The sequence below is a fragment of the Talpa europaea genome (assembly GCF_964194135.1).
Source record: "Talpa europaea genome assembly, chromosome: 3".
Classification (NCBI taxonomy): domain Eukaryota; kingdom Metazoa; phylum Chordata; class Mammalia; order Eulipotyphla; family Talpidae; genus Talpa; species Talpa europaea.
Genome location: NC_140069.1, coordinates 52,528,650 through 52,553,285, shown reverse-complemented (window position 1 = coordinate 52,553,285; position 24,636 = coordinate 52,528,650). Strand labels below are relative to the sequence as shown.

The window sequence follows — 24,636 nt, the reverse complement described above, 5'->3', positions numbered from 1 at the left end:
TGGTGCTCTGTGGGCCAGCCTGGGGTGGGGGTAAATACAAACAATGAGATTTATTTGGGTCAAATTGAAATTTCTCCCTTAGAAAGAACCAAATGTAAGTTTCAAATTTGCAATGACTTAGTCTAGTATGTGAGTTTTTGCGTGTCTATCACATCAAAACTGAATAACATGTTGAATAAGTAAATATTTACTATGAAAATTTTCTTAGTAAAACAAACCCTGAGTTACATTAGGAAAATAACTCATTCTGGGTCCCTGAAGTCACATATTAGACACTGTTCAATTTATAAAAAGGCATTCTTTAGACTGTTCTTTATAGCCAATAACTCAGTGTTCTTAATGTTTTTAATAGGGACACAGTCTCCATTAAGAATTTGATGAAAATTATGAGGCTCTTCCAAGACAAATGCATTTATGTACATATTCATACAGAAAATTATTTACAAGATCTTGATATTTCCCAGCTTCACTGTTAGCCTTTTGGAGTTCCATGGACCTTAGATTAAGTACCCATGAGGACAATACCACAATTAATCCACATTCAGTGCTGTCTAGAAAGCCCATAAGAGCTTGTGCCCTTCTGTCTTCCTTAGTCTGAACTCAGTGATGGCATTGCCGTCCTCGTGGGGAGCAACGATCGAGTCCAGGGAGTGATCACCCAGCTGGAAGACACCTGTAAAACAATCGAGGTATGTCAAAGAGACTCCAAATGGGCTTTGAGCTTCTCTCACTACCAATCCAGCATCTTGATCTTTCTTATAGAATGACTTCCATCCTCACATGTTTCTAAAATATTCACCTCTTGGCACAGAAAGAAATGTTACCACGTGAGTCAATGAGGCAGATTTCACCACATTTACTAGAGTTGCTGTTACCTGTGTTCTTTCTTGGTCAACCCATCCTGTGAGATAAGCTACAAGAAAAATCAATTTCCAGTAATGAAAATGATTGTTGTCCACCATGATAACCCAATTCCTTTGAGGAAATCCACCAGGTCTTAACAAGTGCTAGTTAGTGCTATGGAGTCAGGTTTGGCTGTACAGCTGAGCTCTAGAGCAGTGCTGCAAAAAAAGGCCAGCAGGAAGAGAAAGACCTGCCTGTGGTCAGAGAATCATTGGATAGCTGGGAGCTCAGGCAGGTCAGACCTCTGGCTCCTTCATCTCTGCCTTCTGCTTGGCCTAGTGACTGACACATAATAAACACTCAATAAAAATCTGATAAATAAATGGTGGATTACTAACTGGATCTTTAACTCATACTTAGGTTTGGCATGTATGAAACACTATGAATCCTTTTTTCTCAAGTTGAAATATAGAACTATGCAATTGCTGAAGACGAAACACTGAAACCTAAAGTGGTTTAGCTATGTAGTGGATATCTGCTCAAGAATTGAAGATTCCCATGCTAGTTAAGCCATGCTGCAGGGGCACACATGCCAGACATCTGGATTTGAGTCCAGTTCTCTAACTTGGGGCAGTTTATTCCTACCTCTCTGCTGTAAGCATTAGGGTTGCCTTTTGTTTTTGTTTGGAGTTCAAGTACAGAGAGTTGAGGCACTGTACTGCTCAGTTCATGGCGTATTGTCCTCTTCGCCGTGTGCGAGGCCACTCTTGTTATATATTTTTGCACTTTATTCCCTACTTCCTACTCCTGTTCTCCTCGCCATAGGTAACCATTCTAGTTGTTTGATGCTCCATTAACCTGTATTCTTACAAAATATGTATTTTTATATGCACATCTTTCAAGGGATTCTTGTGCTTCTCTTTTTGCTTTGTACCTTTTTTTTTTTAACAAAACATTATGTTTTTAAGATCCATTCACATGTACATTCAATCCATCAATTTTCTTCTTCTATAAGGATGGGGCAGAGTACCCACCTTCTAGAGTTACTATGAGGAATTAAATAAATAAAGATAAGCAAAATGCTGATCACACTGCTTGGCATATGGTGAGTACCACCAATAAATGCACTAGTCTTATTATTTTATGACTGGAAAGGCAAATTCTGTAAAAAGTCAAAGGCCAGTCCTACATAATGACATGAAGACACTGACCATCATCATCTCATTTAAGATTTATATTCATTAAAATAAATCTCCTTTCTTCTCCATATTCATAGTCCCCAAAGACCCATGATAAATCTGGGATCCACTTCTAGAGGAAAGTTTTCTCTTGATGAAGAGCCTAAAGAGATCCTGGAATAGACAATATAAATTTTTCCTGTTGACTTATTTACACTAAAGGGGAAATGTAACTTATTCATTAAGTCATGAATCAACACGCCAGTGCTCTGCCACACTGAGTCCTCAGAGTATTAATAGGAGTGTGTTGTTTGTGGGCAAGTGAGGTAATCTCTATCTTGGTCTCTGGTCTGGTTTCATCAGAGACCTGTTAGGTGAACAGACTTTCTGTGGGGACAGGAAGGCTAGAGAACACACAGACAAAAAGTCTTGGAGGTTATGTTTGACTTGAGCAAATGCAAATATCTTGGGCTCCATTTGCCAGCATCAGAGGACACTGAGCAGGCAACGAGAGACTTGACAGTTGGGTTTCTTCCCGGAGGTGGGTCAGGGGAGTGATAGGAAGCAGCTGTTTATTCTTTCAGAGAACAAGACAAGGAGGAACAGTTTTGAAGCTAAGTCCAGCCAAAGGGATTAGGAAGAACTTTCTAATGCAGATATTAGGAAGAACTTACTCACAGTCAAGGTCAGGATTATTACCACTACTATTATTGACCAAATCATCTGTTGAAATGACATACTTTAATACGTATTCCAACAGGTCACTAGAATAGGGTATATAATCGTTTCCTGCAGAGCTTAAAATTCAACCCTTGAGAGGCGACTACAAAACTGAGCATCCGGAGAGGGGGGTGGGTGGGCAGAGGGTAAGAACAAAGAGGCAAGGATGCACAGTGGACTATGGTAGAGGACAGTGGGTGATTTGGTGGCAATACCTGACAGGAGTATCCTAATATTACCCCAATTTAAAATATTAAATTAAAAAAAGAATTTGAAAAAGTATTTAAAAAATAAAATTAAAAAGATTGAATTTTTTAAAAAAGATTGCACATGGGCAGGAGTCTTACAAGCATCAACACTTACCTGTTTATTTCACTTCTGGGATTTTACTTTAAGGAAGTAAGATGAAAAGTAAGTATACCAAAAAATATGGAATGCATATATTCATAAATAACTCCCAACTACATTTATAAGGAGAAAAAAACTCCAAATCAAAAGGTTTAGAACAGTATATAGTGGAGCTACAGGTGACTTTTAATACCTTCCTTATAAATTCCTGTATTTCCCATTTTTCAAAAGCAAAGCATGGCATTTTTAATAACCAATAAAATAAGTAATAAATGACTGAACAAATATGGCTGATAAGCACAGTTCTTTCGAACTAATTTAGTCGGCTCATCCGGAAATGTAGGAATTATTAGCTCAGGGCCCCAAAGGGATCTCTTATTTTATGAATCCTGCTTAGTTCAAATATCCTCCACTTGACAAGGCCTGAGGACAGACACTGCCACAAGTGGCCATACCTTTCGCCTGTAATTACTAAGGTGATCTTCTGAACAGCCAGGACTATGTCAGTGGGTGAAACAGCAGCTGTCCCCTTTGCACCAGCCTGCAGGGGAGCACACAGCAGGTCCTTGTCTTGGTGAAGTGGCCCTGCCTTGCCGAGCAGGTGAATGTGGTACCAGGGTCTGGATTACAGAGCTCCTGGAACTTCTGTTCTGCTGGGGTGGTTGTTTTGTTTTTGAGAAGTCTTTGAAGGCTCTGGGCCAAGGGGTGGAGAGTTGCTGTTATAGAATTCTCTTTTCTGATTGGTGATGTGCCCCCAAGGGATGGGAAATGGAGTAGTCCCTGGGGTGAGCACTGTCCTTCCTAATTACCTTGCCTTCCCCACTTGGGGCCTGACACCTGGCCTGTGCTGATGTAGTAGCCATCCTTGCATGTTTCTAATTTTGTCACTAATCATGTAGTGTGGGCAGATCTTGGCAGGTCTGGCCCAGGATCAGCCTTCGAGAGCTGCTGAGCTTAGGGTGCATCACACTGTGACTCCTTGTTGTCCTTTAAAAATAAAGCATGTCGTTGATGTGAATTCACAGTGATGATGAGGGCTGCTTTGAGAGGTACACCAGTCACGAAAGAGCAGGGTAAATGTGTTGAAGGGGAAAGTGGCATTCTCCCTTTTCACTGTGGGTAAATGGTAAGTAAAGAAACCTTCAGACTCTTTAGCTGGCTGAGAGTTGGCTGAGAGTGACAGCCTGAGAAGTTTCCAGAGCTCTGGATTGCAGGCTGTTCAAGGTGACCCCAGTATGGTCTGGAGCTGCCTATACCTTTCTAGTCCTGGAGCAGGTTGAGACTGAGTAGGGAACTTTAGGAATGGAGAAGTGCACTACTCTGGAGCTCTCTGCTTCCAGAAAAATGTGATTGACTTTAATTCCTAGAAAACATAACCTCTTGGGGCCTCAGGGTTAAGTCTTAGTGCTATCACCGCTATGACCTGAGTTTGATCCCCAGCCGGGGAGCATAATACACATATGGTGTTGCAGACTTCTCCTGTCTCACCCGCTGCTTCCCTCAGCAGTGTATTTCAGTAAATCCACCTGTTCTGCAACCCACTCTATGTCTGGTGAATCCTCTCACCTCCCCGACTCTGGTCTATACCCCAGTTCTTTGATGCACAAAATAAATAAATAAATCGTTAAAAAAAAAAACAACCTCCCTCTTGTAGTTTTTTTGGGTTTGTTTTTGTTTATTTTTAAAGACATATTTTGGGCCAGAGGAGTGTGTGTGTGTGATGGGGCTGGGGGTGAGAGGATTCACCAGAGACAGAGTGGGATCTACTGAACAAGGGGATCTACTAAAATACACTGCTGAGGGGAGCAGCAGGCAAGTCAGGAGGGGTCTGCTGAGCTATGTGGGTAGCTCCCTGGCCAGGGATCAAACTCATGCTGCAGTGGCTGTGGATAGCTTCACAGTGCTGAGACTTAATCCCTAGAACCACCAGGGAGAGGGAGGCCCCCTCTTGTAGTTTTAATGAATGTCACTTATCCTATGTCAGTGGATAATCAAGAAGCAGGCTATTGTTTCTAGCTGCCCCAAGTTAGGGAGGAGTAGAAATAATTCTATTTTACATGGGGAACAGCTACCACTTGAATAATAAATATTTGCTCTTGAACATTTCCAATATCTGAAAAATGACAACTTTCATAAAGTTTCCCAGTGATTTTGCAATGAAAACAAATAATGTATTTCCAAAATAGTGAATTTACCAAGTAGCTCTGAGATATTGTCCATGCATTTACAAATATGAAGTATGAATATAAGAATCATTTCAATGGACATGCAAGGACTTTCAAGGCAATATTTTTAAAGCAATTTACATATACTTAAAAGAACAGGTTTCAGAGTTTTGAGTTTTAGTGCTGCCACTTAATTGTTTGACTTTGGGGAAGTCCCTTAAGTTCTCTGTCCCTCAGCTTCCTCAGTGGTACAATGGGGATAGTAATACCCCTTCATGTTGTCAGTGTGCAGACTAAGTCATAAGCGACACCTTGTATCATTCTCAGAGCCAGCTTGGGAAGAGCAACACTTACTCTAATGGTGCTGATAATCATTTGAACTAAAGCATCTTTAAAATGGTGTCAGAATAAGATATATCCGTTTCTTGTACAAATATGATGCCTGCCGAGGGAAAAAATGAAAATGAATGGGAGTGGATATTATTAGCTCTATTCTTTATCTAAAGAGGCTTTGTGATAACTGGAAATATTGGCAACCAAGGGAGGCTAAGCCTCTTCTGATAAACATGCCAACCATCACAGCAGACAGCAACGAATTCACAGCTGCTCAGCCTGCACAGCCTTGTCGCTGCCACTGTACGGGGCTCAAGGCAAGATGACTTGTTTGACTCTTGGTCTTGGGGGGATTTACTCAAGGAGCTTGTAAATGTTCTGCACTAATACAGAAAACCCATTTTGCCAAAACTCCCAGGAATTAGCATTAGAAATCCCGTAAATTATAACATCATTATTCTTCAACTATGAAGCGGGTGGCAACCTGAGCTGGGAGAAAAGAGCATAAGATGGGTGTCCTGAGACCAGAGCCAGTGAAGAGTTGTTTCGCTGAGCACCACACAAAGGGCCTGGCTGGGGTCTGGGGTTAGGGCTGGACTCCAGCAGGGGTGCAGGGAGCTACAGTGTGTTTCTAATATTTCTGTTCCTGTTCTGATCTAGGCCAGCAGAAACCTAGGTTCTCATCCTAATCTGCCCACATGAGATTTCTTCCAAGGAACTGGAGCTTTTTGAGTGAAGAGTTAGCTTGATTTTCTCAAGATAGCCTTCCTACCTTGATTTAGTTTTTCTTCAGCATAGTTAATCTACTGTCTGCTTTCTCTTTTTCTTTTGTGGGATGGAGGAGATTGGTGGTGGGCAAAGGACATCCTGTTTGACTTTATGAAGGAGAATCTGAAGGTCTGTATTTCAAAGGAAGCTGAGTGGGCACTTCCAGACAGCTTGGAACAAGGGAGTCTTGATGAACGTTGGAGGAATGCGGTGGAGATATGAATGTGCCGGTAGAGCCGCAGTTGCTCAGCGACAAGCGCAGGGCTGCGAGCTTATCTTTGGCTCTATTTCAGTTACACAGCCGTGCTCCTTAGATGGTAAGAACAATGGCCCAATCGTGTTAGGTTTTTCCTGTCATGATCTTGGCACATTTCCAAGCTGGCCTGACATTGCAGGGGAGAGCATCTAATTTATGTCTTAGTACTGCAGATGACCATTCTGAACTTTCCAAGAATGGAGAGGCATTTTATAGGCTGAAGATGGAAATATTGCCACATTTACCTGAAATAGAGTCTTGGCATTGTGGAGTCAAAAGGGGCCTTAGCAATCATCCAATCACATCCCTTATTGTACAGGTTAAGAAAACTGCCCTGAGACTAAATGGTTTCCAAAGATTGCATATTAAAAGCAAGGAGAAATCTCTGAGGTGAGCAAGTTTTTGTGGCATGGCGATAAACATGGTTGCTACCATGCTTTTTTTGCAGGTAACAATTATCCTTTACAGCATGTTATCTGCAGCTGTTTTGATAATGCCATTGACTTTTTTCCCATTCCATTTTTCAGAAACTCAATGTTGAAACATTTCAGGCCCACATTTGCAAAGGCACAGTAGATACCAAAGTTTAAAATAATCACAATCACTAGTGAGGTGGCCTCTGAGAGTTTTGTTTTTTTCTTTGATGGCATATACCTTTTGGCGATTACCTCAGAGGATGAGCTGATCAACTGAGGTGTTCGTTGTACATTGAGTTTACAGCACTTTGAAGGTCTTATAGCCAAGAAAGGTTAAAGGTTACATACATTCATCTCTGATGTGTTGCTTCTACTTCAGAGAATATAAAAAAATGGAAAAATTTCATTTCCATGGATTATTTCTTGTTTGAATCTAAAATCTGCTGGTAAGTTCACCTGATTATCTTAAGTTCATTTTTTAAGTTTGTAAGGACTAATTGCAAAATTCCCAGCAAAAGGCATGTGCTTTTTTCATATTTCAGGAACAGATTTGTCTAACTCTTACATTATGCATAGAATTATATTAAAGCCACATTAAGCAGAGAAAAAAAAAGAAATGAGGTTTTTTGGGTTTTTTTAGAAATTAGAAAATAAAATAATTTCTGTACCATTCCCCTGAACAGTGGAAAATCATGGCAAGTTTTAAAATCTTATAATGTCTAGTACATAGTATGCACTTAGTGAATTTTGTTGGAGGAAAGAACTAATGAATATAATACTGAAACCACTTGAAGTTTCTTACCTCTTAAAGTTGACTCACAGGATACTAGTTTGTTAAAGGTCATATATTTAAAAGTATGTCAGAGTTGAGTATGGTAAGAGTAGCAATGACCCAAAAGTTCAAAGACCTTGTTTCAAGGCAGGGCACCAACAATAAATAAATAGCAGAATAGCGTGAAAAACTTGACTTAACTCTGCTGAGTTTCAGAGTCTTTATAGGTGGAGTGATTGATTTGGAGCAGGTTAATTCTAATATTCCCAGCAGCTTCAAAATTCCACATCTGAATAATTCAAATTAAGGAAAATTGGGTCTAAATTTAATAAGCACTGATATAGTACCTGTTGTGTGCCAGGTAATTTTATAGGTGCTTTACACGGTATGTGATCATGCAATAATAATAATTAAGCATTAACTATGCATGCATAATTAATTTTCCTATACTGTAAATTATAAGTAAATGATATTACTATTAAAATGATAGTAATTTTATTAAAATTCAACATAATACAAATCATTAAAAAAGAATAGAAATAAAATAATACTTGGAATTGAAAATAACATAAGAATAAAGTATTCATTTCATTTAAAATACTAAATAAAAATGACATGGCTGATATATGTGATCTTATCTTTATCTGACTTGAGAGAATATACCAACCATGACACATGACTTCACATCAGTGTATCATTGTATGTAATTTGTTTTTCATAAATTTGAATGTCCTCACACTTATTAAATCATGTAGAAGAAAACTTGTGAAACAAGTCGGTATCACATTTTAATATAAAATTCATTATAAATGTTTCCAGTGCACAATTCATTTTAGAAAAATAAGCTAAAAACCATTGTGCATTCCACAGTAAACAGTAAAGCAGTGGGCACATATTTGCCTGTAAGCCTAGAACAGAAAGTAATACAGTGAAAGGAGAAGGAAATTTGATTGGGAAGATACTAAGAGGCTTCAATTTCTAGGCCTTGTAATAGTCAAAATCTCAAGCTAGAAAGATAAAAATGGACAGAAATTTGGCAAGTTCAGTGAATTCCATGTCTGGACATAGTGTGTGAATCCTTGTCTTATTATATTGACAACTGCAGAGGCTCCACATATTTTCATCCCCTCCCTGCATCTTCTCTGCTTCTACTCATTCTTTTTTAATTAATTAATTAATTTTTTAAAAGATTTATTTATTTATACAAGCGCTGGGTATAATCAGAAGCGTGGGGAGGGTGAGAGGATTCACCAGAGCCAGAGTGGGGAACAGAACAGGCAGACTGATGAAATACATTGCTGAGGGGAGCAGTGGGCGTGGCAGGAGAGGTCTGTCGCCATGTGGGACCCTCACCATTCTCCGGGATCTAACTGGCGCTGCAGAGGCTGCGCGCAGCTTCGCAGCCCAGCGCTCAACCGCTGTGCCACCAGGGGATGTCCTCTACTCATTCTTTATGGCCAAACTTGGGTACCACTTCCTCTAAGAAGATTTCCCCGAGTCAACACACACCCACCTCCTCCCACACCCACAAATGTTCTCTCCCCATACAATATGTATATCTTGTGTAAATTTCAAACATTATTTGTATTATCCAGCCTACTAGGTTGCATTACATTATTGGCCCATAGTCTTTTTCATTCAGTGAACTGTGAGCAGTTTGAGAAGAGGAACTATGTTTCGTTCATTGATGGGTTCCCAGAGTGCCTGACACAAATAACATGCGTAAGATGTTTTTGTTGAATGGCTAGATGGGTAGATGACAGCAATAACTGGCATTTGCTATTAAAATAGTTTGAATCATTGGATCTCCTCCCTGCATTATAGTTTGGTTAGAAAATGTGGCGAAAATTGACTATGTTCCAAACAGGGCAGTGAAATGAGGGGTGAAGCTCTTGCACATCTGTGGAGTATCTTTAAAATCAACAATTTGGTTTGTCATCCTTTATTCCCCCTTCCCTGAGAATAGTGGAGAAATTGGGGGAAAATGAAACATAATTCTTAAAAATCCATTCAACATATCAATATCATTACTAAACATTTATTGTCCATAGTGCTATGAATCCTAGACAGATGGAGCATTTATCATCAAAAACACTGTAGTTAAGATATTTAAGAAGCATTCATAAGAGAAAAAAGCAATACCTGACACCCAAGATCAATGTTTACCTGAAAGAACATGTAATAAGAATAATACAAAGATCAGAGGCTAAGTTGGCCAGAATTCCCAAGAAGTCCCCACCAGGCAGGAGAGCTAGATTGGATCATCATAGCTTAAAACCTGCTCTCATCTATAAGGTCCTAGACCTAGACATGGTCATGTCCAAGGACACTAGCATATCATACACCAAACTTATTAGATCTTGAAAACCCTTTAATTATGATTTAGACACGGACACAGAGGAAACAGAACTGGATGTTACTGGAAATGCTTTAGTCGCACAGTGCAAATACAGAGACCTGACTTTCCACACTGCCTTTCTCTTCAGGAATCAAAGTCTAGATCCAGATTTCCCCTTTAAGGCAGTACTGAATAAATAGAGAGCAGGGTCGTTCCACGTATTTACTGTACATGGTAACTATCAATATTATGGGATTTCAAAAGATTGAAAGATGACATTCAGCCAGAGATCAAGAAAAGCATTATACAAGTGATATTTCAACAATGTCTTAGGTAGCTTAGAGTTTGCAATGTGCACTGGTGAAGAACAATCTAAAGAGGAGGGAGAGCATGAGCAAAGAAAGTAATTGGTTGTTTTTGGTAGACACAAGTTATGTGATGGAGAATAGTAGAATAACATGAAGGAAAGATGGAACCAGATCATGAAGGGGCTTGAAAGGTTAAATGGGACAACAGGGAGTCATAGAAGAGAAAAAGTATTGTACTTCAAGTAAGTGAATTTGGCTGCAATATGTGAGTTGCCTTGAAGGGGGTAACCCCAGAGAAGCGTTTATTGGGAAGTTTCATACTCTACATTGGTGGATGAAACTAGGTCAGTGGCAGTAACGGTGGAGCAGAGAGACTGGGCAAACAAGAAGTACCATAGTGTTTTCCTTACACTCACAAACACACACACACACACACATACACTCCTAAAAAATATATAAACCTATAAGCTATAAAATCTATATGTAACTTAACACAAACCCTTTCTTATTCTTCTGAAAGTCTTCAATTATAGTGAATAGAAGATTGAAAAGTTACTGATGCATTTAGCAAATTTGATTGATTTCTGGCTTATCAATTAACAAGTTTGATAAAAATGGGATTTTTCAAAGCATCAACACATTGTATGTCCTAAAGGGGAAGGAATCCTATAATAAGTTAATTTTATTGTCCCCCAAAATGTTCCAGTGATTTTTCTAAGTCCTTTCAAACACTTTCTAACAGTGGTAACCCAACTAACAGGAATGTTGCAGAAAACAGAAGCAGGAGCTTTGTGAGAAGTTTGACTACCTGTATGGCATTCTGGAGGAGAGGAAGAATGAAATGGCCCAAGTCATTACTCGAACCCAAGAGGAGAAACTGGATCATGTCCGTGCTCTGATCAAAAAGTATTCTGATCATTTGGAGAATGTATCAAAGTTGGTAGAATCAGGAATCCAGTTCATGGATGAGCCAGAAATGGCAGTGTTTTTGCAGGTAAGCCTCCTTTTGGCACCAGAGGGAACTAGCCAAGAAGGTGGGTGCTGGAGAAGTCATTGTCATCATATTTTTATTATTTTGCTTATCTTATTTTGATCTATTTTACTAACTTAAATATAAATGTGTTAGGAGTTTTTATCTCCATCTGTTTAAACAATTCCATAAGCATATATTTAAGGGACTATGACATCACTTAAGTATAAGAGAGTTCTGGTATAAAACAGCAGTTATTTATGGCATTTAAAAACTAAGCTATGAGATTTTCAGAGTCAGCAAAGAATTAAGTCTCAATACCGTCTTTGATGAAAAGAATTTAAGTAGGCCTGTCTTTTGTTTACTTTCACAGAATGCCAAAACCCTGTTACAAAAGTAAGTAATTTTCATTTCATAAAAATTGCATACTTTTCATTTTTATCTGAGGTTATCAAACTTTAAACAGTGACAGAAAGTGGCAACTTGTCTTTGTTGCAGAATTTCTGAAGCATCAAAGGCATTTCAGATGGAGAAAATAGAACATGGTTATGAGAACATGAACCACTTCACAGTCAACCTCAATAGAGAAGAAAAAATAATACGTGAAATTGATTTTTACAGAGGTTTGTTATTCTTGTGACCATTGGGCAAAAATTGCAGGTGTGTGAAAGCTGCAGAAGGATTCAGTGGGAGGAAAGGGGGATTCAGAATCACCTCCAGAATGGATGTCGACAATTTTACAAGGAACATAATCCAATGTGAAGCTCTATTTCATTACAGAATCATAAGTTTGTTGGCTGTGTTTATTTAGCTTTTCATATCATAGTGTCTATTCTACTGCCATCATTTGGAGCATTTGACTCTGGGTAGTGAAATAATAACTGACGGTGATGAAGAGCTATCTCAGCTTCAACCCTACGCAAGGGGTTAGCCATAATGATGTAAAGTATCATCAGATGCAAAGTTAAGGATGCACTAAAAATAAAACATAAAAGCCACTTGGGTAAATATTGTAGATACCCGCTTAAATTTTAGAGGGCAAGAAGAGTAATGAGTCAGAAAAAAGTCACAAATTGGAAATAAAGCCAGTTCTATGTAACCAGATATACTCCAGAAGTTATAAACATCCCTCTGCCATTTGGCCCAGAAGTCCCACTCCTGGACATTTATCCTGATGAAATAATTGAAAAGAGAAAAGTAACCCTGGAACTAATCAAAACTTTGATCTCCTGATTCACCCTAACCCATCTGATCGATGTGACACAACTCCTCAGCCAGGCCGCTCGCAGTGGCAGGAAGCTGCATCAATGTCCACAGATGTAATTATAGAAGGGGACCTTCAGGATGGATCTTTTTGAAAAAAAAAATTATATAATGTTGTCTGTCCATAATTGCCTGTGTAAATATTAAGACTGATGGGTCAGGAAAAGAGGCATGGCATTAATAGTGTCAAAATTGAGCATTCACTGAACAAAGGTGATAAATTAAAATAAGACGAGCCTTTTGGATGTTTTCTGAGAAGGAAAGGATTGCATTTCCGTTTAATTTGACAGAGATAATTAAATGACAACCCCAGCCCTCTAGAAGCTTGCAGAAGTGACAGAGCATTTAAAAATGTGTATGGGGGTGGGGAGATGGTCCCAGCAGTGGGGAGACCGCACATTGCACTGAGAAGGGGAGCAGAGGGTGGTGATGATTGTGTTCACCTTCACACTGTGCTGTCCACATTTAACTAGAAGCACAAAGTCCCAACGTGGGTCCAGCATTTGTTGGAGAGGATTTTTCTAGCCTTGACTTTAATCTGGGTTATAAGCACTGGCCATTAATTGTTTCTATGGCTGCAGTAGTAATTATAATAATTTGAAAAACACATTACCTTACCAGAAGATGAAGATGAAGAAGGAGAAGGAGAAGGAGAACAAGATGGTGAAGGAGGAGAAATAGAAGAAGGAGAAATCATAGAAACAGAAGAGGTAGAAAATATTCGAACAGAGTCATCAGGAGAAGATGAGCATCCAGAGGAAGGCTTGGAGCCCTCGCAGCTGGCCACCGAGCTCCAGGCTGCCTCGGGGGCACAGCCAGTTTCCTCTCCGGAGCCTCCTGCTGCAGATGCCCTAGTGGCACAGGTAACCATTTGTGAGTTCCTTCCTATAAGAGATGCAGATGTGCTTCTTGGCTGAATAGCCTAAACAATTTATTCTACCTTAAGAAAAAGATAACTATATGCCAGACTTTCATATGTGGAAGACAAAAGATTTCAGAGCAGTGCTGGGTCAGGGAGAAAAGCCTTTTAGATAATTCAACAAGTTTGTTGTTATGTAACTGACTGGCAAGAACTTAGTTTAAGATAACGTGCCCAGCAATCTGAAGCAATCTTTGTCTGGAAAGTGTGTGTGTGTGAAGTTGTATGTGGATTAGGTATGAGCTGAAAATGGATATAAGGTATTGAGTAAAAAATAAAAATGATTATACTTTAAGAATTGAAGTGGCAATAGTTTATGTCCTTCTTACTTACCCTGAAATATAATTATATGTTTCACTCATTGGAAAAACAAATGAAGCCTAGCATGGGACTGTCACTTGATGAAATTATGTTGACAGAATTGTTTCAAAAATTTCTAGGAAATTAGTTCATCCCAGATGCTGTACCTGACTGATTGACCTTGTCTTCTAAGATGTCACAGTCCAGTTTTCAAGCCTTTGTGTTGACTCCGTGATACCTACAGCAGACAGGTCCTAACCTGTTGATTTTATGCGCATTATAGACTTATCAAAAGAAGACCTGGTTTTGCCCCTACCTTGAGAGAGGACTGAAATGATTTATAGAAACAAGGCTCAGAGGGAGACTTCCTCTGAGAAGACTATGGAATTATAGTCTTTTTTCTATAAGAAACCAGGTTAAAATACTATCTGCAATTGTTAGGATCTTGAAATTCTGGGAATAATCAATTGCTCTTAAACTGAAAAAGGCGTGGTTAGCAAATGAGAGTTGGATTTGGTGAATAAGATCAATCTGGGGCTTCAGAAAAGAGGCTTAGGGGGTCCACAAATAATGTCAAAAATTAATTCAGGTCAATAGTTTGACCTTCTATAGCTGATATTTGATTAGCCACTTTCATTTTGGGCTTCTGCTCTGACTTCTTGGGCTACCAGGTAGTAAAAGACAAGCCCAGAAAAGAAGAGGGGCACATGGGGCTGCCCCTGGGGTGGGGGGATTGGGGAGAGGGCTGGGTCAGCATCGCTTCCTGCAGCACTGGCCAGGGTGGGATGAGCTAAAACATACACTACATTAGGCACTGCAGACAGAGAGCTCACAGTTTTCAAACCTGAAGGAAACTAAAATCGATTGCTTTTCTTCTTCCTTTTTTTTTTACTTTTGAATTTATCTGTCCTGATTAAGGGGGAGGTTGTGCCCACTGACTCTCAGCAGACCACAGAGTCTGAAACTCCAGTCCCTGCAGCAACGGACACTGCGGATCCCTTATTTTACCCTAGTTGGTATAAAGGCCAAACTCGGAAAGCCACTACCAACCCACCTACCACCCCAGGGAGCCAAGGTCTGGGGCAAATAGGGCCTCCAGACGCTGAGGAGTCGAATGTGCAGAAGGCAGAAGTGGCAGAAGCCGCAGCCAGTGAGAGGGCAGCAGTGAGTGGTAAGGAAACTAGTTCACCTGCAGCTACTTCTCAGGTTAGTGTTGATGCTCTTGTGTCTGGATGCTTCCCCGTGCTGCCTAGGGTCCTGTTGGAATCACAGCAAGAAAGAAGGGCTCTCAGAGGGGCAGAGAGGAACCATGTCCTTGGGAAAAACACAGAAACAACTCAAATCCCTCCTCACCTCAGGCTGGCTTGTTGTTTAAGCCATATATAAAAGAAAAATTGAAAACCAAATTTAAATTCACTGTGCCCATGTGCGGTGACCTCACACCTGACTTCTGCGGAGTGGGTGCAAGCAAGCCTGGCCCTGAGGCATGCAACTGAAATCTGGTTTGTCTGTGGCGATTGGCTGCTGTCTCCGGTTGTCCTTTGCAATGGCTACTTGCCCTTGCTCCTCCTTGGGCTTCAAAGACTAATCACCTGCTTTTGTGTCATTCCCAGCAACCCCCAAGGAGCACGTTTGAATTGAATTTTAAGTCTGCTCTGGAAAATAACCTCTGATTCATGGATCTGGGGAGTGTGCTGGCTGTAGCTAGGCAAAGGCAGTTTGGGCTTGATTAAACTGATGCTTCCTAAGCATGTGTTCCTGGGAAAAGCTGAGAAAAGCACAGGTTTTCTTCACTTTTTTGAAGGGAAACTCAATACCTTTTTATTTTTCCTTCTTATAACGAACGTTTGAAGTCAATGTCTTCTTCCTAACACTGGGCAGATATTTGCATGACTTGAAGATCCCATAGCAGAAATCTATGACTTCTTCACAAGGGAAAATGTTCATGGTCACTCCATACCCATGAGCATTCTTAAATGCTGTGTGTGTGTGAGTGTTGCCCAAACAAGGTGCTGTCAAAGAAATATTCTAATTCCCTACTCCTGGGTCATCAGGTGATTATGAACAACAAACTTTTTTTTCAGAAATTGGATAATTACTCAAGTGAATTTCAATTTCTTGAGGTAATAAAAGGAAATGGCTTTTGGAAAATTAAAAGTAATAGGGTTTTGTGCTAACTAGTTGAAAATAAATGGTGTGAGGAAACATTTGAAGAAAGATTTGAAGAAATATTTTAAGTTAGAAAAATGGAGTAGACAGGTTATTTCTAAAAAGACCACATAGCTGATGAAAGTTGAACACAGAGGAACATGTAATAAGGCTCTGAGTCAAAATACAAAGTCCATCTAAATGATGTTGGAAAAATTATTTGTGATAATATCAGTGAAGTTTTCTTCTTGTTTTCTCACAGGAGTTAGCAATCTGCCTAGCGCTTTTGGCTTTTCTTATACTTCACATCTGGCATCAGATTCAGTGCTTGATTTTTACTTTAATGGGTAGGAAATATTTTCTTTTCCATTGACTAACATTTCATGTAGTTTCTTCCATAATGTTCCTCTTCTGTAGGCCCAGAGATGAATTTCTCCCCAACCTTGAGCCTCAGCCATCTAAAATGAACCAAGATCCTAGACAAATCTCATGGCCTCAAGCCCCTGACAATGCAATTGCCTCAAGACACCTTCCTGGAGGAGACTTGCTCAATTATCTAATCCTGCATGGAGGGGACTCCTGACTCACAACAGTGACTCAGTGGGCAATTATTCAGCAATCCAGTTGGAGGAAACTCATTATAATGGTTATAAGGGCATGCCAGTTTGTAAAGGTGTTCATATAGTGTGAGGTTTCCCTACTCTTAATGTATAAAGAGGAGCAGCAAAGGACTCACTCAGGAATATGTAGGATTTCTGCAGATTTGGTAGCAGCATTTCATCTGCTCACTCCAGAATTTCCTAGGGAGTGGTCTGATGATCCCATTCAAGGATACTGTTGTAGGCGGTTTTTGCGTTGGTAGGTTGGTAAATTCTTTTTCAGCCCTCAAGACCCTCAGAGTCTCTCTTGAGAAAGGAGGAAGTTGCCTGTGTACAGAAACATCAGGGCAGTTGTAGTCAGTTGAACTCTGAATGAATTAACAGTCAAAAGATCAGGGTTCATCTAGGAGCCTTAAGAAAGTCAAAGCAAAGCAAGGTTACAAAGTCAACAAACAACCCCTGCATATTATTTTTGAGTCACATTTATCATAGTCAAGCCTTTTCTTGTTTAGTGTTATGAATCTTGCTTACAAACTGACTTCATACTCTTTTAATAACATTTGAATATTATCAGTTTAATTAATAGTTTTTAAAAAATTCAAGCCCCAAGTACATTTGAGTAAAAGACCCTGCTGGACTTGAGACCCAGCTCCCTGTGCCTTTAGCTGAGAAGCAATTCAGAGTGACTGATGCTGAAAGGCTTTGGCTATTTCTGGCTCATTGACTTTTCTCTGGATTGACATTGACTTTTCTTGAAGCTTGCACCATACAGTTCCTTTCATTTTTTAAAATCTATTTATATATATTTTGCATCATTGCTCATATTTGTTTGGTGTTTGCTTTCTTTTCTCAGCTGTAGTTCCCATAGAATTTCCACCACCAGTTCACCCATGCTCCATCACCATAGTCACTTGTGCTCTTTCTGCCTTTATTTTGATCCTTCTCCCTCCCCCTCCCCTGCAGAATGTCTCTGATTTATAGTGTCTGCTATTTTTGTTTTGTTTTGTTGTGGTTTTTATTGTTATTATTTTTCTCCCTGATCTTATTTGGTTCCCCTATATTCCTCCTATAAGTGAAACCATCTGATATTTTTCTTTTTCCTTCTGATGTATCTCACTGAACATAATCCCTTCTAGATCAACCCATATTCCTGAGAATGGCATTAGTTTATCTTTTTTGATTGCTGAATAGTATTCCATTTTGTATATATATCACATCTTCTTGATTCAGTCATCTATTTTGGGGCATTTTGTTTGTTTCCAAATCTTACCTATTATAAATAGTGCTGCAATAAAAATAGGGGTGCAAACAGTCTTCTGAATTAATGTTTTTGTGTCCTTTGGGTAGATCCCTATGAGTGGAATTGCTGGGATATATGGTAGTTTCATTTTTAGTAGTCTAAGGAACCTCCACACCGCTTTCCATAGTGGTTGGACCAGTTTGCATTCCCAACAGCAGTGTAGGAGAGTTCTTTTTCACCACATCCTCACCAACATTTCTTGTTGCTAGTTTTTAAATATGTGCCAATCTTCCTGGTGTAAAGTGGTGTCTTATTGTGGTTTTTTTTTTTAAGATTTATTTATTTATTTATACAAGAACCAGGGTACAGACCAGATATACAGGAGGGTGAGAGGATTTACCAGAGACAGAGCAGGGATGTTGAACATTTTTTCAAAAGACTGCTGGCCATTTGCATTCCCTCTTTGGAGAAGTGTCTTTTAAGTTCTTGTGCCCATTTTTTTGACTGGACATATAGTTCCTTTCTGCCTCATTAACTATTCAGTGATGGTGGTGGGACCTCCACAGGTCCTTGTCATGTCTGTAATTTTAGGGGAGTGAGACCTGCCCCCAGTGTCTAATAGTCAGCCAATAACCTGTGTATCCTAGAGTTTTTGAGGGTCCTTATAGTCTGCTCAGGTGCATAACTCCTCCTCCTATCATTATTTGTGATGAAGAGCAGTAGAAGGATGTACTGGCTATGAATTTGGTGGGGCAAGTGGGAAGAGAGCAAACTCCATGCTTTAGTGGAATATCCTAATTGTGGATATGAATAATTGTTTGAAGAGTTCAGTTTACATTTGGAAAATTTAGGTTTGGGGCTTTGTCACCACATGTCCTTGCAATGCTTCTCTGAGGCTGAAAGGGGAGTCATGCTTCTTGTCTGTCATTTACTGAGCCCATGTAATGTGCGCTCACATTCATCTGGCAACCTGGTAAGATGAAGCTGAGACAATTGTGGTGGGGTAGGATGGATGGATCTTCAATATTCAAAGAAACTTGCTGGTATAGTTCTCAGTGTTTGAGAAAGGGACTTTCACATAGAGAAATAAATCCATTCATGACAGAGTACCAATTTTTGATCCCTGAAAGGGGACATGGATAGATCTATAGAGACCTACTCATAGTATCAAATTCCTGGCCTCTGTGATTCTTTTTACAGGCCTGATTCCCCTTTATCATCTAAGAATACAATGCACTAATCTAATATGTGTCAAATACAAGGTTACCTTGTTGGAATTTCACACTTCATCCTTAGTCTTTCTCTGAACATTTAGGATGTAACACAGAAGTTCTCCTTGATTCATTAACTGTGGTCCCATGGCAGGGAATAAGATTGCCTTAAAAGCTCATAAACATCTGAGGCTCACTTGCTGAACTGTAAACCCACTTCGGCCACCATAAGTGGAAACACAAATCTTTCTTTTTTTTTGTAGTCTTTTTTTTTCATTTTTTATTTTTTAATTTTACATATTTTTACATCATTTTTCATTTTTTGCACAATGTATGCATTTTCATCTTGGTTATAGTCGCCACACAATTCCCACCACCATTGTTTTGATCCTACTCCCTTCTCCCTCCCACCCCCCTGTTGTATGTCTCTGGTTTATAGTTGCTTGTTGGTTTTGGAAACACAAATCTTTTAAGATAAATGCTCTATTTCAGGGTGCTTTCCTTGTAGCTATTCATATAGTGAAACCTGCCCTTTCTTTTGATGACTGTGATTTTTGATGCTATCTAATCTCTGTTTTATTATTTTTCTTCTCTGTTCACTTAGTCACATAGGCAGATTCTTTTTTATTAACTGGTCATGGCAAAAACCAGACATCACCTCTCTCCACCAGTGGTTAATGGAGATTCTGGCTTTTTATTAGATCAGAGTATCATTGCTGCATCCCCAGCCTACTTGTCAAAGAGAAAATAATTTCCCAATAAGATTTGAACTCAGGGGCCTCCCCTGGTGGCACAGCAGTTGAGCGCTGGGCTGTGAAGCTGCCCTCAGCTTCTGCAGCGCTGGTTCTATCCCCGGCCACCAGCGAGGGTCCCACATGGCACCACAGATCTCTCCTGCCATGCCTGCTGCTCCCCTCAGCAGTGTATTTTGTCAGTCTGCCTGTTCTATTCCCCGCTCTGGCTCTGGTGAATTCTCTCACCCTCCCGTGCTTCTGACTCTACCCAGTGCTTGTATAAATAAATAAATAAATCTTTTAAAAAAAAAAGATTTGAACTCAGTCCTACATCAAATTTCACCTCCTGGCTCCCACTCATTTCTGTAGGATGTATTTTGAATCCAGTCATATACCATCTTTCCCAGAAAACGTTGTGAAAGACATCATAAATCATACTGAGCAAAACCCCTATGCATCCCTGGTCTTTAACACAAAATCACCCTCTAAGTTTCCACCCTGCTAGGCCATGTCTGCTGTATGCTCAGTTAATGCAAAAAGAGTTTGATGGAAACAAAATTTGGTCAACTTCATGTGGCAATTTTTAAATTTATTTTGACAAAGTTACATTATACCCTAGTCAATCTCAGATGACAGGGCTAAAATAAAGTGAAGAAAAAGGACCTAGAATAGCAGCCTTTAGAAAGCTATCTCTGAGCATCATCTCCTGGGGAGTCCTCCTGTGTCATTCCCCTGTCTAATTTGTTTCCATCCATCCCTTCTTTTCCTGTAATACTTGCAAGCAAATTATATTTGGGGATTAATTATGCACGAATCATCCCCACCCCTACCCCCATGGACAACTGGTATTTTATTGGGAATATATGTGGTAATCAGATTTTCCCAGTATAAACAGCAATAATAAAAGTCCCTTCCTTTTTCCTTCTCCTTTTCCAAATGAGACTTGATGGCCTCATGTGGAAGAATTTGTCCAAACCATTTCATGGGTGCTGTTTAGGGAACAGGGATTTCTAGAGAAAAGTCTCCCTGTTGGGGGACTAATGTGGCAGCTGCTCTGGCTGATATTTGAGCTGAACCATGGCAGCTGCTTCGAGGTCAGAGGGCCCCCTCTCCCCTGCTTTTATTATTTCCCAACTAATGAGAACCAATTGCTTTGGATGAGGGAACTTGGACATTAAAATATTTGTAATTTCTGCCTCTATAAAGAACCACAATTCAAATTATTTCACTAGAGCATTAGTTGTAAAAGTCCCTAAAAACTTTACCATATAATAACTATTTATTGTTTCAAGACGAGACTACCTACTTTTCACATTCCAGTCTTCAAATCTGAAAACAGACAAGTTGAGTAGAAGTTCTGCTAAGGCTTAGGACACTGGAAAGATTTGATGTAATTAAATGAAAGGACTTTGTTCTGGTCCTGTCTCTTGTACATCTGACTCTGGATGCTTAATTTATTTGAGCCTCAGTTTTCGCATTGATCAAATGAATCAAATATGAAAGATTCATTTATTTACACAAAAATAGAGAGTAAAAAAATCTAGTACAAAGAACCTTATAATTTGTTTCAGGATGCTTTCATTAGGAGGATTATGGACTGAGGCCTGACATAAATCATTCTGAGTGACAAAAATAATAGATTCTCATTGAAATAGATAATCCATTGCATTTCTCAAAATATGTCTTGCCAAGAAGTTCTTACATAAATCTCCACATCCCAAACTGTATTCCAAATCTCTTCCTGGGCACTCATTTAGCTGAATGTTTACACAGCTGCCATTATCACTTTAAGTGCAATAAACTCCATAAAATCCATGTTGGCTCAATTCTGAAGTCCTTCTCAAAGGTACTCAGACCTTCTAAAGATCTTGTTGCCCAATAGAACAAAGACTTAGAATGTACACATCAGGGGCAGCCACATAATATTAGAATAATGAAGAGAGATGAAAGATTTGTGATTTTGTGAATTTACCTGTTTCATCAATTCAGTAAGTTTTGACAAATATGTAGCATTATATAGCCACTACTACAATTAAGACTTCAAATATTTCCATCTCTCCAAAAAAATTCTGTCATGTACCTTTGCAGTTAATTTTTCCCTCTATCCCAGCTGATGTTTGCTTATCATTGTAGTTTTACCAATTTTAGAAGGTCTCATAAATGATAAGCTGTAGTAAGATTTTTGTGATTGTCCTTCTTAACTTAGAATAATGCTTTTTTTGATGGATACATTTTGTTGTATCTATCAGTAGCCCCCTTTCTTTTTATTCCCAAGTAGTATGCCATTGCATGTCTATATCACAGTGTATCTATTCATCACTTGCTGTATGCTTGTGTTAGCACAAGCTGCTGCGAACATTCACATATGTCTTCTAGAAGTGAATGCATGTTTTCATTTGTCTTGAGTAAATACCTAGGTGTAGAATTGTTGAATTGTATGCTAAGTTCATGCTATACTTCATAAGAAACTGTCAAAGATTTCCATAGTGGCTATTCTTTTTGTGTTTCCACCAAAAATATTAGCGTGTTCTAGTTATTCCACATCCTAACTGACCCTTGGTATTAGGTCATTTTTTCATATTTAATCTTTCTAATGGGTGTACATGGTATATTTTGTTGTTTTAATTTACATTTTCCAGATTACTAATGATATTTAGCGTATTTTAAGTGTTTATCAGTCATTATATTTTATTTGATAAAGTATCTGTTCACACACTTTGCTCACTTTTTTGGTTGGGTTGTTTATCTTCTTAGAGAGTCTTCATGTATTTTGATAATACTCCCTTATCTGATGTTTTTTGCAAATATTTTGCCCATGTGTTTTGTTTGCCTTTTCATTTTCTTAACTGTGTGTTATGAAAAGCAAACTTTTTAGTTTTGTAGAAGTTCAATTTGTCAATTTTTCCTTTATGATTTGTTTTCTTATGTTCTATTTAAGACATCTTTGCTTAACTCAAAATCACAAAAATTCTCTCCCATGTTTTCTTCCGTATTTTTATAGTTTTAACTCTTAAAATATCTAAGGTCATTTTAAGTTAACTTTTGTATATATGAGGTAAGTCCCAAGGTTTTGTTTTATGGTTATTTTTTTTTTCCCCACGTAGATATTCAGTTGTTCCAGTACTATTTGTTGAAAAAACTAACCTTTACCTCAGAGAATTATCTTGATGCCTTTGTAGAAATTCAGATGACCATGCATGTATGGGGCTATGCCTGGACTCTATTGATAGGATGTTTGTGTATATCTATATCTTTATATATGGTATATATTGTCAATACCACACTGCCTTGATTTTTATAGAAGTTTCTAAGTCACGTAATGTAAAACCTTGACTTTATTGGTTTTATTTGTTTTCTCTATTTTACCCACTGCCCTCTCTATTTTTGTCTACTTTCTATTTTATTAATTTCTGCTCTTTATTATTTTCATCCTTATACTTATTTTGAGTTTAATTTTCTTTTCTCTTTCTAGCTTCTTAGGGTAAAAACTGGGATTGTTGATTTGAAATATTTCTTATTTTCTAATATAAGCATTCAATGCTATAATTTTTCTTCTATTCACTGCTTTAGCTGCATCCTATAAGATTTGAAATACTACTGACTTATATTTTTGTTTTAATTTAATTCAAATTATTTTTGAGTTTACTTTGTGATTCATTCTTTGTCCCATGGATTATTTACATGAGTGGCGCCTAACTTTCAGATATTTGGATACTTTTCAGGTAATTTTCATATTGATTTCTGGTTTGAGACTACTGAGAAGAGAGAACATTTTTTACATGTTTCTTCTAATCCTTTCAAAAATATTAAGATTTTTATGGCCAAAATATGATCTAACTTGGAATATGTTCCATGTGCAATGGAAAACTTTGTTTTTCTGTTGTTTTTGGGTGGAGTGTTCTATAAGTGATAATTAGGTCAGTTGATTTTCTGTTTACTTGCTTCATTAACTTCTGAGAGAGGAATTTTGAGATATCTGACTGTAATTGTGGATTTTAACATTTACCCTGCAGTTCTATCAGTTTTGGCCTCATGTATTTTGAAACCCTGTGTAGATGTAATCACATTGAACATTATTATATTTTCTTGAATCATATATCTCAAGATACCTGTTAAAACAAAAAAGCTATTTTCTGTTTATCTTTTTGTTTCTGCCTGTCTAAATGGGTACAGAGAGGGCTCTATTTCACATATAGTATCTTTAAAGTAGTTTTGAAAAGTTAGGGGGCAAGTGGGGAAGAAGGTGCTGACAGTCTTTAAGGCATTCCAAATGGCTGGCATGGGCAAGGCCTCATGGCCTAAGTCCAAGAAGCTTGGTTCCCCTTCCTCCCCTAGCCACACACAGAGCCAAGTATGCAAAGACCAGAATCAATGACGTGTCTGGTATATTTAAGTGACTAGATTAAATTTTATAACCTATTAGTTGTCAGTGATGTGTGGGGCCCTAATTTTGGTTTTGATATGAATTACTTTATGAGTCAATATTTCTGTACATTTTCATGACACACTCCTGTTCTGTCTAACCACTTGCTACAGAACAGTAGACGTCACCCCGTAATGGGTAGGACTTCCAGCACTGGTCTTTTATTCCCTTGCCTGAAAAGATATGAGGTTGTCAACGCAGTTGTTGATGAGACGTTGAAGATGGTCCCTTCTCCTATTCCAAGTGATCCCAGATCCTCCCTGTCTAGCATATCATAAGCTTAGAGACAGAACCTCAGGAAAACCCACAACTTTCAACTCATAACCTAAAATATCATAAGGGATATACACAGGTCAAGGCTAATGGGGAAACTATGACTAAAGG

At 38.8% G+C, this 24,636-nt stretch overlaps 1 protein-coding gene across 3 annotated transcripts in view; it reads left to right on the top strand.

Moving 5' to 3' along the window:
• The window catches only part of TRIM55 (tripartite motif containing 55), a gene marked incomplete at both ends in the record, with an annotated part of 42,508 nt that overhangs the window by 8,494 nt on the left and 9,378 nt on the right, over positions 1–24,636 (top strand). The window contains 6 exons of one of the 3 annotated variants that reach the window (XM_084229854.1): positions 594–689; positions 11,206–11,439; positions 11,789–11,811; positions 11,914–12,038; positions 13,300–13,541; positions 14,816–15,103. In XM_084229854.1, the coding sequence (XP_084085980.1) occupies positions 594–689; positions 11,206–11,439; positions 11,789–11,811; positions 11,914–12,038; positions 13,300–13,541; positions 14,816–15,103 (1,008 nt within the window). The remainder of the gene's footprint in view (positions 1–593; positions 690–11,205; positions 11,440–11,788; positions 11,812–11,913; positions 12,039–13,299; positions 13,542–14,815; positions 15,104–24,636) is intronic. The other 2 variants (XM_084229855.1, XM_084229856.1) reach the window with 2 other exon arrangements.